Source organism: Entamoeba histolytica, genomic scaffold (assembly GCF_000208925.1).
Source record: "Entamoeba histolytica HM-1:IMSS scf_1104750519173 genomic scaffold, whole genome shotgun sequence".
Classification (NCBI taxonomy): domain Eukaryota; phylum Evosea; order Mastigamoebida; family Endamoebidae; genus Entamoeba; species Entamoeba histolytica.
In genome coordinates this window covers 4,026-15,331 of record NW_001915196.1, presented here as the reverse complement: position 1 = coordinate 15,331, position 11,306 = coordinate 4,026, and the positions used below count along the sequence as shown (strand labels likewise).

Genomic DNA, 11,306 nt, shown 5'->3' with positions numbered 1-11,306 from the left:
GTTGGATTTTCTTCAATTGTTTCAAGTGGTGTATAATATGTTTTTTCTTTGTCTAAAACTGGTTCACTTATTTGTTCTTTTTCCCCATTTATTTCTTCTTCTGGGTCTCTTAATGGAAGTGTAATTGGATGGTTTGGATTACAAGGATCAAAGTCTAATTCAGGGTTTAATAATAATTCTTTCTTTTTGTCTTTTTTATTCTCTTCTTTCATCCCTATATCTTCTCCTGCTGTCATCATTAAATTACTTATTCCTAATCCACCATTTCCATGTGCAACTGGTCGTGGTTTGAAGACTCGTGGAGTTGGTGTAATTGTTGTTTTCTTAATTTTTGGTTGTTCTTTTTTAACTTTCAATTTTGTTCGTCCTTCATTCCCATTATTTGCTTCTGGCTTAAATCCTGCTGCTCGAATATTTGGTGCAAATTGAATTTTTGGTTGTGAAGGTTGTATACCACGAATAGAAGTTAGTCTTGAGTTGGCTGTATTTTGAGAATTTTGTGATAATAATTGGGAAAGGGGAATGTTTTGATGAGGTTCACTCATTGTTTTCTTTTGTATTAAAAGTATTTTTTGTTTTTTACTTCAAATTTTTATTATTTATTATTATTATTTATTATTTATTATAGTTTATATCTCTCTTTATTGAGTCATTGAAAGATTTTGAATAGTAATTGCCTTTTATTGTATTATTCTTTTATTTTCTTTGTCTCATAGGTTTTATTTAAGTTATGTGGCAAACCTTTTTAAATCCAATTATCACCTATTAAGTAAAATTATTTTTCATTTCCAAATACTTCTAATGACTGAAAAAAATTGAAAGATGAAAAGAAGCAACAGATCATATAAACATATAAAATTGGTGAGAGATAGTTGTTGGTTTACTTTTGTTTTTGAATAAAATTAATGGAGAAGAAGTTTTTTTTTCATAAAAACAAGAGAAAAAAAAAGGAAATTTGTAATTAATTAAAAGAATCAAATAATGACATTAGTCAATACAAATAACAAACTGATTCTGAATGAGTAATTAAGGAACAACAATTATAATGAGAGAGAATTTTTTTTTGTAATAGAAAATGGGGTGAGTATTAAAGTAGTTTGTAGATAAGAATTTTACCAGAATTAATGAATAATATAAATAAATAATTTAATACTGAATTGTCTAAGTCAAAGAAAGTACCATCGAAGGAAATTATTTATTTTTTTTGTATTTAAATTATAATTCTATGTGGTGTTAATAATTTTTATAATAAAATGGGTAAAAAAAAGAGAAAATCAAGAAAGAAGATTGAATTTAGTTTAATTCTTTAGTAGAAATTGTTAATAATTAAGTTGAATAAAGTTGTAAAAAAATTAATAGAGAAGGAGTTTTTATTCAAAAGAATAGAAAAATATCAATACAACCAAGTATTAAAAAAAACACAAAGAATCAATAAAGATTATCATTTAACAATTTTATCTACAAATAAAATAAAAAAATTCATCTATTCAAAGATAGCTTTGTTTAAAATTGTAAAAGGTATTGTTCTTTTTGTTGATTTAAGAATAAAAGAAAAAAAAAGCAATACACACACCATTATATAAGAAATTCAAAAAGTCCAATGAATAAAAGTGTTTATTTTGAAGACATTCATTATGTTTTGTTTCTTATTTGGATTAGTCTAAATAACACAAAAAAAGGAGAAAATGTAACAATTTTATGGAAAGATTATATTTTTAGAGATAATTCCAAAAATAGAATTTTTGCAATATTGCCTTATCATAACATAATAAATAATTTTTTAGTTTTACTAATTATTATGTTAGTATGACGTAATAACCATTCTGATAATGAATTTAAATCAAGACTTTTTTAGAATGAGTAGTTTTGAGGTAGTAATGAGAGAAACACTGCTGAGGGAATCAAAACGATATGAAAAGAAGATTATAAAAATCTTAAAATAATTAGAATTTAATGGACAAACTTAAATACAATAAAAGGAATTTAGAAATAATATTGAGACAAAACAAAACAAAGTACCGGTTGTTATATGATTGTTGTGTTGTTTGTTTTATTTATATAATCACTGTACATCATATGTATGACTCTGATTATACATTATTAAGAATGACTCGATTTTGGACTTACTTCGGTATGTGGAGTTGTGGTGTGTATTTCTTTATTAATTTCTTAAGACAACTTTCATTATTGTTGTTAAGTGAACTAACTATAAAAAGTCATAAAGAATTTCTTCGTCAAAAAGATATTCGTCTTATACATTTTGTAGTTGAATTTATTCAACAAACAGCAGTTTCTATTGCGATAAGTGTATCTCTGATGTTTTGGATTCTTTATTTTAAATCTCCATCAACAGTTTTTAGGGCAACAGATGAATGGCAACCAACCTTATTTGAAGAATGGTATTATACACATTTTGAACACACATTCCCATTAATATTTTTATTGATTGATTGTTTCTTCTTCAAACAAGGAAATACTAGAGTGCATAAAATTTATTTTATTAGTAAATATGGTCCATATTCTGCTTTTTTGCTCTACTCATCAATTACTCTTTATGATTTCCATTATTATAATATTAAACCATATCCTTTTATGGACAATTGGAATATTTATGCCTTACTTTCTTTTATAATGGGATTTCTCCTTATATTTAAATTAATATTTAATCCATGTGCATTGTTAATACGTTATTATCTTAAATTATTGTCAAATAAATTATTTAACTTTCTTTATCAAAGAATAAATTGATTTATTTTTGTTTAATTATTTTGCGTTATATAAAACAATAAAAAATTTAATTAAGAATATTGAGTGCATCCACTTCTATTCACCCTCCAATGATCCTTAGTATATGGTTGCATACAAAGCCAACAAAACTGGAAACCACACCTGCATGTAATATGATTACAACCACCATTTTTTTCAATTGGACTGTGACATTGAGGACATAACTTAGTATTTTTTTTGACATAAACTTGAAAAGCGTCATCACCCATACCATTTTCTCTTTTCCATCTTTGATACTGTTCACAAGTACAGTCAGCATGCCACTAAGTGGTTAAATAAAACTTATTTATTATAAAATTAATTTAAACAAACTTGTTCATTACATTTGCAACAGAAACAATAATCACACTTTACACATCTCACCATAGTAATTCCAGGTTCTCCAATCATAGGTGTACCACATTTAATACAATATAAAGTATCTGGGTCATTGTCAATTCTAATTCGTGTTAGGGTAGAGTTATATTGTTCTAATAATTCTGGATCAGATATAATACCATAATTAATTAACTATGAATTATTATTATTTATTTAAATAATAAGTATTTAGAACAAACATCATTATATGATATTTCTTCATTACAATCTTTTTCTGGACAAAGGATAGGTCCATTTGCTTGTTTAATCTTTTCATTAGCATATTCTGAGACACAAGAAAGACAAAAACTATGTCCACATCTAGGATTGGTATAAAAAAAAGATTGGTCAACATCATTATAACAAATAGGACAATTAACTACATCGTCTCGTTTATAAAACAATAACATCCTTCTTTGATCAATGTATTCCTTAATCAATTTCTTTCTTGTAACTATATCACTTTTTAAAAGAAGCTTAAAATCTATTGAAGGATAATTAGTTTGCATCAAATATCCTTTTTCATTATAAGTTCTTCTTTTAAAAATTTAAATAGCTCTAAAATAAAAAACTAACATCATTTGGTTAATTAATTGAAATTTAAGCTGGTGCATACATACCATGATATGGATGGTTAGCAAGTTCAGCAAGAAGTCGTTCTGCTGATTCAATTTTATCTAATGGATGAACCTCTGACTTTGCTTGTTCTGACCATTCTTGAGTTAATTCATATTCTTCTTCTTCTTCAGTATCATCTTCTTCATCTTCTTCGTCTTCAAAAAAGTCTGCTTCTTCTAAATCTTCGTCATCATCATCAAGATCTAATTCATCGTCATCATCAAGACCTTCATCAGAGTCAAGAAGGTCCTCATCATCAAATTCAGCAAACAAAGACTCGGCAACAGCATCATCATCCTCTTCTTCTTCCTCTAAATCATATTCGTCTTCTTCGTCTTCTTCGTCTTCTTCGTCTTCTTCGTCTTCTTCGTCTTCTTCGTCTTCTTCATCTTCTTCATCTTCTTCATCTTCTTCATCTTCTTCATCTTCTTCATCTTCTTCATCTTCTTCATCTTCTTCGTCTTCTTCGTCTTCTTCATCTTCTTCATCTTCTTCATCTTCTTCATCTTCTTCATCTTCTTCATCTTCTTCATCTTCTTCGTCTTCTTCATCTTCTTCATCTTCTTCATCTTCTTCATCTTCTTCATCTTCTTCATCTTCTTCATCTTCTTCATCTTCTTCATCTTCTTCATCTTCTTCATCTTCTTCATCTTCTTCATCTTCTTCATCATCTTCTTCTTCGTCTAATTGGAATTCATCATCTTCATCATTATTTTCTTCTTCAAAAAGCTCTACGTTATCTAACTCAGTGAAATCAATATCGAATGTGTTGTCAAGTTCATTTTCTTCTGCAAAAGCAAAAGCAATTAAAGCAAGTAACAAGAGTACTTTCATTTTATAAATAAAATATAAATTTTTTAAGTTTTAAAAAGTTCTTTTTAGTTTTTATAAGTTTTGAGTATTTTATAAATAAAGAAAAACAATATTTTTTTCTATTTCAATAATTATAAAATGTTTTATATTTTTAAAGTGATTCATATAGTCAAAAGAAAAAAAAAGAAGGGAGAAAATGTGAAATAAAAAAAAAATAAATTAATAAGTAGAAAGCTACAAATCATGATAAAATAAAAAGACAAAAAAATCTGAATAACAAAAAAGAAAAAAAGATAATTGAGTCAATCAATCAGCAAAAAGAAAGAATCTAAACATAAACAAATTTAGATTTATGAGCACAAACACCTCTTCACATTCAACAAGACAAACTCTTCAATCTTTTACACGCAGTACACATCGAACAAATCCAAGTATGACTATGAATATAAGTAGTAAACAGACATATGCAAGTATCTTAACAAATACACAAATGAAACAAACAACAAAAAATACATCAGGAAAAGTAAACTTTACAACAAATGATGACATAGAAGATATCAATGAAATTCCATTTAATAAAAAATTATTTCTTTTTACAATAATATTTCCATGTATTGGATATTATGGTATTTTTCATTTAAATAATAGTAACAGAAGAGAAAGGTTATGGGGAGTTTCTATGTTAATTTATGCGATATTAATGATGATAGTTGTTATAGTGATAATAGCATTATTTGTATCATTTTATTAAATAATATAATACTTACTCTTTCAATTATTTCTAATTACTATTTGTAATATTATATTTTTAATAGTATTTTATTATTTTAATTAAAAAATAATAATTAATAATAAAAATAATAATAATTAATACTATTCCAAAAAAACCCTCATTGAAGTACTTAAGGAACTATAAAAAAATAATAAAAACAAAGAGAAGTAAATTATGCCTCCCAAGCCAAATCCAAATGAAAAGAAAGAGCGTTTGTCATCCATACGTTATTAAAGTATTCTTATTTTAAAGATACTTTATAACAATATTTTGGTGGATAAATATCTTTCTAAAAATATAAATACTCACTTTTATAGTTGTTGTCAAAGTTGTAGCTGGTGATGCTGCAGCTGGTGCTTCTCTTGGACCAAAGGTTGGTCCTCTTGGACTTAACCCAAAAAAAACTGGTGATGATCTTGCTAAATCAACCCTTGCATGGAAAGGATTGAGAGTAACAGTCAGAATTACTGTTGTTAATAGAGTAGCTACCTATGAAGTTATTCCATCAGCTGCTGCTCTTATTCTTAAAGCACTTAAAGAACCACCAAAGGATAGAAAGAAGAACAAGGGAATTCCAACCGTTCACTCTGGATCTATTTCAATGGACGATGTTTATGAAATTGCTAGAACAATGAGACCAAGATCACTTGCTAAGACATTTGCAGGAACAGTTAAAGAAATTCTTGGAACCTGCAATTCATGTGGATGCCAAGTAGATAAGAAATCACCAAAGCAAGTAATTGCAGAAATTAACAATGGAGAAATTGAAGTTCCAGAAAACTAAATGAATTTTGAATTGTTAAATTGAATTTTAAAGTTATATAATTTATATATTCATTTTAAAGAAAATTAAAGAAGAAATTAAGTTAAGAAAAGAATATTGAATAATCAGTTTTTATCAAATTAGTGTTTTGAGAACGAAGATATAATTCTAAAGTAATTCCTGATTTTATTAAATCTTCTAATTTATAATTTGTTCCACTTAAAGAACTTACTTGTAAAATAATATCTTTAGGAGTTTTTGAGTTTTTTCTTGTTTGTTTAAAAGTAATAACATAATTATATTGTTTTAATATTTGTACTACTAATTCTTGTTGACATGAAAATCTTCCTGTATCTATTTCTTTTTGTACATCTATCATTCCTAAAATATCGGTGTTAATTTGAGTTATTACTAATGGTGTTGAATTAAAATATTTACATCTTCTTTTTACAGGTTTTTTAAATATAATTGTTGCATGATTTTCTTTAATTAATAAAGCAAGAAGTCCATTTTGTACAGCACATTGAGTTCTTTTTGTTGAAGCATTGTTATTAGACATTATCCTTATTAAATTAAACAAGAAGTTAGTTTCTTTACAAAAAAAACAGTTAGTAAATTAGTATGTCAATTTAAAATGTCATTATTAATAATTTAAGAGTTAAATTGATTTGGTTATTTAATAAATAAAGAAATAAATAATGTTTAAAATTTATTAAATTATGATTTACCTAAAATTTTTGCACTGAAAATAATTCAATTAGAAACTACTGAAACTTGATGAAGATGAATTTTTCTTTTTGTAAATAATTATGATAATTATCAATGCAACAATAATAATTACGAAATAAACTGCATAAAGGAGAATACCCCAAACTCCCCATCCTGAAATACCATGATGTTGTTCATTATTATTATCATCATTATCCTCAGCACTACTATCTTCAGGTGGTGGCGTTGGTGGATTTTGTGATTTTTCTTCAAGAATTACTTCAGCTTCAATCATTCCATCATACCCATGTTCAAGTGATGCAATAAATAAGTAATAATTTGTATCTGGTTGAGTTTGGTATGACAATTCTGCACCATATGTACCACATGCTCTTTTACTTGAGTTAGTACCTGCAACCATAATATCAGGAATAGAAACATATTTACCATCTTTATCTTTTTGAGTATTACAACTTTTAAAGATAGCAATAACGTTATTAATTTCAGTACCTGTAGAACATGTACGAATGGTTAATTGTAATGATACATGAGTATTAAATCTGAAATATGACCCTTTAAGAGTTTTTCCTGAAACTTTAGTTTCATATGCATAAGCAGTATGAACATATATAGTTTGTTGAGCTTCAACAGTATCAAGATAATTTGAAGTTTCACACATAGACCCAGCAGGTGCTTGGGTTGGATAAATAGAAAAACGATGTGCACGGGCAGTTCGTTCTTTTTGAGCAACTGCAATATTATACACTGTTCTAGAATATGCAGAGAATGTAAGTCTACTTGAAGTATCAGCAGAATTATCTAAATTATCATTATAAGCAATACAATTAACGTTTTCATCACCATAACATCCAGTTAAAACTTCAAGATAAGTATCAACCTTAGTATCAGATGAAACAGTTGTTGCAATTACATCAAGACTTTCTGATAATTGAATAGAATACCAGAAACTAGGATATTGTGTCATAATACATTTAAGAGTATTGGATTGTGTTGTATCAATAAATCCAACTGTTGTAAATGGAAGAGAAATTATCTTTGGAGCAGTACATACTGAATGAGCAATATTATCAAATTTAACAATTCCAACAGATAACGTTTCTTGTCCTCCTGTACCATAAACAAAAACATATCTAATTTCATCATTTAGGAATATATCCATTTGAGCAGTATTTGTTTCTCTGCTAACACATTGAGATGAATCACATGTTAATTGTTGTTCAATTCCTATATTTACAATATCACCACTTAATGTACTAGCACCAATACGATAATGTTCAACTGAAGATGAAGCACTTTTCTTAAGTTGATACCATGCCCCTTGATGATATTCTTCAATACCATCACAACCATGAAGTGATTGTTTTAATTGTTTCAATGGAATTGTATCTGTATAACTTTCAGTTAAAGAAAGAGCATCAATACATTGGTAATGATTTTGACCTTTTAATTGTACATTCATAATAATTTGACTATCTGATTCTTTTGCATAAAATTTAGCAATGTATTTAACACCAGCATCAAGATGAAATACTTTATATTCATCTTTATTACAACTTCCACTATAAATTGGTTCTAAAACAGTAGTTGATGTACATCCTTGAATTAATTCAATACCAGTACCACTAACTTTAGATTGTGTTTTACAAGTTGAAAAAACAACATCATTATCAGTTCCTATAATACTTAAATAAAATACTGGATATTGTGCTCCACCTTCAGAAATAACAGGAGTTAAAGGCCATGCAGATGGAACATTTTGAGCTCTTGTAAATGGTAAACTAATACTTACAGCATTTTCACAATTAAATGGAAGAGTATCATCAACCGTTTGTACATTAACTTGGAACCTACCATTTGCCCCATTCTTTCCAAAAACACCAATATGATAATCTTTTCCTTCTTCTGATTTAAATAAAAGAGTAGAACCAGTACTTCCTTTTCCACAACCATTATCATTATATTTAGTACATTCAGCTTGTTTACAAGTATCTCCAGCATTAACAGAATCAACAAGTACTAAATAAGTATCAATTTGTGTTAATGAAGAACATGTATCAACAAGATAATACTTTCCTGTTCCTTTCATATGGTACCATTTAGCTGGCATTGATTGTGAAAGACATTTAACATCACCAGTAGGATAATTTACAGTAGAATCAGAGATATCAGAATAAGGAATAGATTGAATTTCAAGTGCTTGTTCACAATAATAATTTGGTAAATTATTTACTTTTACAAAACTAGTAGCAAGACTACCTGATCCATTTCCTACAACTTTGACAAGTACATACATTGTAGTGTTTGCTTTAAGATCAAAGAATGAAGCTGATTTTCCAGTTGAAGAACAAGTAACATCACTCTTTGAAATTTTAGTAATTCCTGAAGCAATATCATTGTTACAATCACTGAAAATATAAATTTCAGTTTCAACTGTAGTTCTTGCACCGCATGTAGAAACGTATAAAGAAACATCTTCAATTTCATTTAACATAAAATAAAGACCACGAACAGTTTCTTTTGATTTAGTTCCATCTTCACCAGTAAGTTCCACAATTGAAGTTTGGAGGTTGTTATCAATTTTATGATGATAAATATATGATTGTTGAACAATAATTGGAAGAGCTGTTGTACATTGTAAATTTGTTGGTATATCATCTGCTCTTGCAAAAAGGCACAAGAGGAGAGTTATTAAAAGCATATGAATTTATATGATTTACAAGTTTTGTTCCTTTTCTTTTTTCTTTCATATCCTTTTTAAATTTCTTTTGAAATATACTGCTTTCTTTATCAATACGCTTTTTTCCCGATTATTAACATCCAAATTCTCCTCTTTTTCAACTTCTTTAAGAGAGGAATTTTTTCACTTTAAATATTTTCAACTTTTCTGGTTTATCTCATTCAATAATATTATTTATTAATAATAAAATTATTAATACTTATAGTTTTTTTTTTATTCTTTTTAATATACTTTTCATGAGAATTTTCATTTTTTTTGTTTTATTTTTTTTAAATTTTGTGTTATAAATTTTTCATTTATTTTTATTTAATTTGTCAAAGTAAGTAAATTATCAATTACATAAAATTGAATAAGAGATTTAAAAGTAGTTTGATGTTATAAAAAATACATGCATATATAAGAATAAAATATGTTTTAATTACATTTTCTAAAAATTAAAATGTTGTTTTATTCATCATTTAATATGACTATTCAATAAAAAATAATAACCCTAAAAAAATAAAAAGAGTCGTTGAATAAATAAACATTGTTATTGTGACAATGTAATATTCTTATTTATTAATAAATGATAGTTTTTAAGAATAAATGTAATTGATATTTATTATTATTTAAAAAAAATCAATTAATTAAGTATTAATAGAAGTAGTTTCTATTGTTCTTGAATCAGGGGAGACTAATCAAATCTATGAGTTCTTCTTCTAGTATTTTTACAGAATATGTTTGGTTGTGATTGAAGCAATATTCCATGACATCAATTATGTTTTTTATGACATAGTTTTTACCTCTTTCTCGATGTCAATGTCAATTTTTAATTCTTTAATTAATCTATTACTTGAATTATTTATTAATCCATTGATTGAAATTACTACTGGATTTATTTTGACATCTTTTATTTTTTCTATTTTCATTAGAATATTCTTTAATTCCTTATACTTATTTCTTTTCTTCCAAATGCGTTCAATTAATATTGTGATATTCAACAATAATCATATCAAATAATAGACAAGTTTTGTTCTTTTTATCTAATACATATATGTCTGGTATTTTGTGATATTATCCATCACTTTTAGGCATTATTTGTTTGTTCCATATCATTGTTATGTCTTTATATTGTAACATTGTTTCATATGGGGGTTTTATATTGATTATTTCCTGTTTATTTTCTTATCAATCCCTCCAATATTGAAACTTTGTGTTTAAAGTAAGTAAAATACAAAATACAATTGACAATTAATTTTATTATTCCTTTTATCTTTCTTTTTTAATATTATGATAAAAATTAAAAATATAAATGCTAATAAAATTGTCATTTATTCATTAATGGATATTAATTACATCATACATCATTAAAATGAATATTTTATATGTTTTATTTATTATTTAGACTTTATTCTTGTTTTGTGAATAAATCATTTCTTTTTGTTTTATTGTTTTTTCATTCTTCTTTCTATTTATTTCTTTTTGTTTTTCATCATTTTAGTTATTCTCATTGAATTATCATTTCTTTATTTCTTATTTTATGAATGAATATTTCATTATTATTATATTATTATTTATAATTTCATTTATTATTAATACCTTCATTTATATCTTTTTCTTTTCTTATTATTCTTTCATATTATTTTATTTCATTCGTTCTATTATTATTTATTATATTTCTTATTAAATTACTTCATCATATTCAATTATTATTTGATATTTCATTATTTGATTTTGTATTAATGTTTGTG

General features: G+C 26.0%; 8 protein-coding genes across 8 annotated transcripts, besides 1 other annotated feature; 3 read left to right on the top strand and 5 right to left on the bottom strand.

The window, feature by feature from the left end:
- Positions 1-159: 159 nt before the first annotated feature.
- On the bottom strand, positions 160-545 carry EHI_191800 (uncharacterized protein; the record flags this gene model as incomplete). Its single annotated transcript, XM_001914159.1, has 2 exons — positions 160-182; positions 248-545. 2 exons carry the CDS (start codon positions 543-545, stop codon positions 160-162), a joined length of 321 nt encoding a protein of 106 aa, XP_001914194.1.
- Positions 546-2,076: 1,531 nt separating this feature from the next.
- Positions 2,077-2,748, top strand: EHI_191790 (uncharacterized protein; the record flags this gene model as incomplete). Its single annotated transcript, XM_001914158.1, has 1 exon — positions 2,077-2,748. One exon carries the CDS (start codon positions 2,077-2,079, stop codon positions 2,746-2,748), a length of 672 nt encoding a protein of 223 aa, XP_001914193.1.
- Positions 2,749-2,798: 50 nt separating this feature from the next.
- EHI_191780 (IBR domain containing protein) lies at positions 2,799-3,653 on the bottom strand (the record flags this gene model as incomplete). Its single annotated transcript, XM_643918.1, has 3 exons — positions 2,799-3,050; positions 3,100-3,297; positions 3,345-3,653. 3 exons carry the CDS (start codon positions 3,651-3,653, stop codon positions 2,799-2,801), a joined length of 759 nt encoding a protein of 252 aa, XP_649010.1.
- A 91-nt stretch (positions 3,654-3,744) lies between these two features.
- On the bottom strand, positions 3,745-4,596 carry EHI_191770 (uncharacterized protein; the record flags this gene model as incomplete). The annotated part of the gene is made up of 1 exon (XM_643926.2): positions 3,745-4,596. One exon carries the CDS (start codon positions 4,594-4,596, stop codon positions 3,745-3,747), a length of 852 nt encoding a protein of 283 aa, XP_649018.2.
- Positions 4,597-4,927: 331 nt separating this feature from the next.
- On the top strand, positions 4,928-5,326 carry EHI_191760 (uncharacterized protein; the record flags this gene model as incomplete). The annotated part of the gene is made up of 1 exon (XM_643920.1): positions 4,928-5,326. The coding sequence occupies one exon, from the start codon at positions 4,928-4,930 to the stop codon at positions 5,324-5,326; it is 399 nt and encodes a 132-aa protein (XP_649012.1).
- Positions 5,327-5,514: 188 nt separating this feature from the next.
- On the top strand, positions 5,515-6,172 carry EHI_191750 (60S ribosomal protein L12, putative). The gene is made up of 2 exons (XM_647641.2): positions 5,515-5,558; positions 5,665-6,172. Exons 1-2 carry the CDS (start codon positions 5,522-5,524, stop codon positions 6,129-6,131), a joined length of 504 nt encoding a protein of 167 aa, XP_652733.1. The 5' UTR covers positions 5,515-5,521; the 3' UTR covers positions 6,132-6,172.
- A 41-nt stretch (positions 6,173-6,213) lies between these two features.
- On the bottom strand, positions 6,214-6,669 carry EHI_191740 (uncharacterized protein; the record flags this gene model as incomplete). The annotated part of the gene is made up of 1 exon (XM_643922.1): positions 6,214-6,669. The coding sequence occupies one exon, from the start codon at positions 6,667-6,669 to the stop codon at positions 6,214-6,216; it is 456 nt and encodes a 151-aa protein (XP_649014.1).
- A 198-nt stretch (positions 6,670-6,867) lies between these two features.
- EHI_191730 (uncharacterized protein) lies at positions 6,868-9,537 on the bottom strand (the record flags this gene model as incomplete). Its single annotated transcript, XM_643923.1, has 1 exon — positions 6,868-9,537. The coding sequence occupies one exon, from the start codon at positions 9,535-9,537 to the stop codon at positions 6,868-6,870; it is 2,670 nt and encodes an 889-aa protein (XP_649015.1).
- Positions 9,538-10,189: 652 nt separating this feature from the next.
- Positions 10,190-10,749: a repeat region.
- Between the last annotated feature and the right edge of the window lie 557 nt (positions 10,750-11,306).

Coding starts and splice junctions, on each gene's coding strand:
- EHI_191750 (XM_647641.2), top strand. CDS start 5,522: ATGCCTCCCAAGCCAAATCCAAATGAAAAGAAAGAGC. Junction 5,559..5,664: donor TCCAAATGAAAAGAAAGAGC/GTTTGTCATCCA, acceptor TCACTTTTATAG/TTGTTGTCAAAGTTGTAGCT.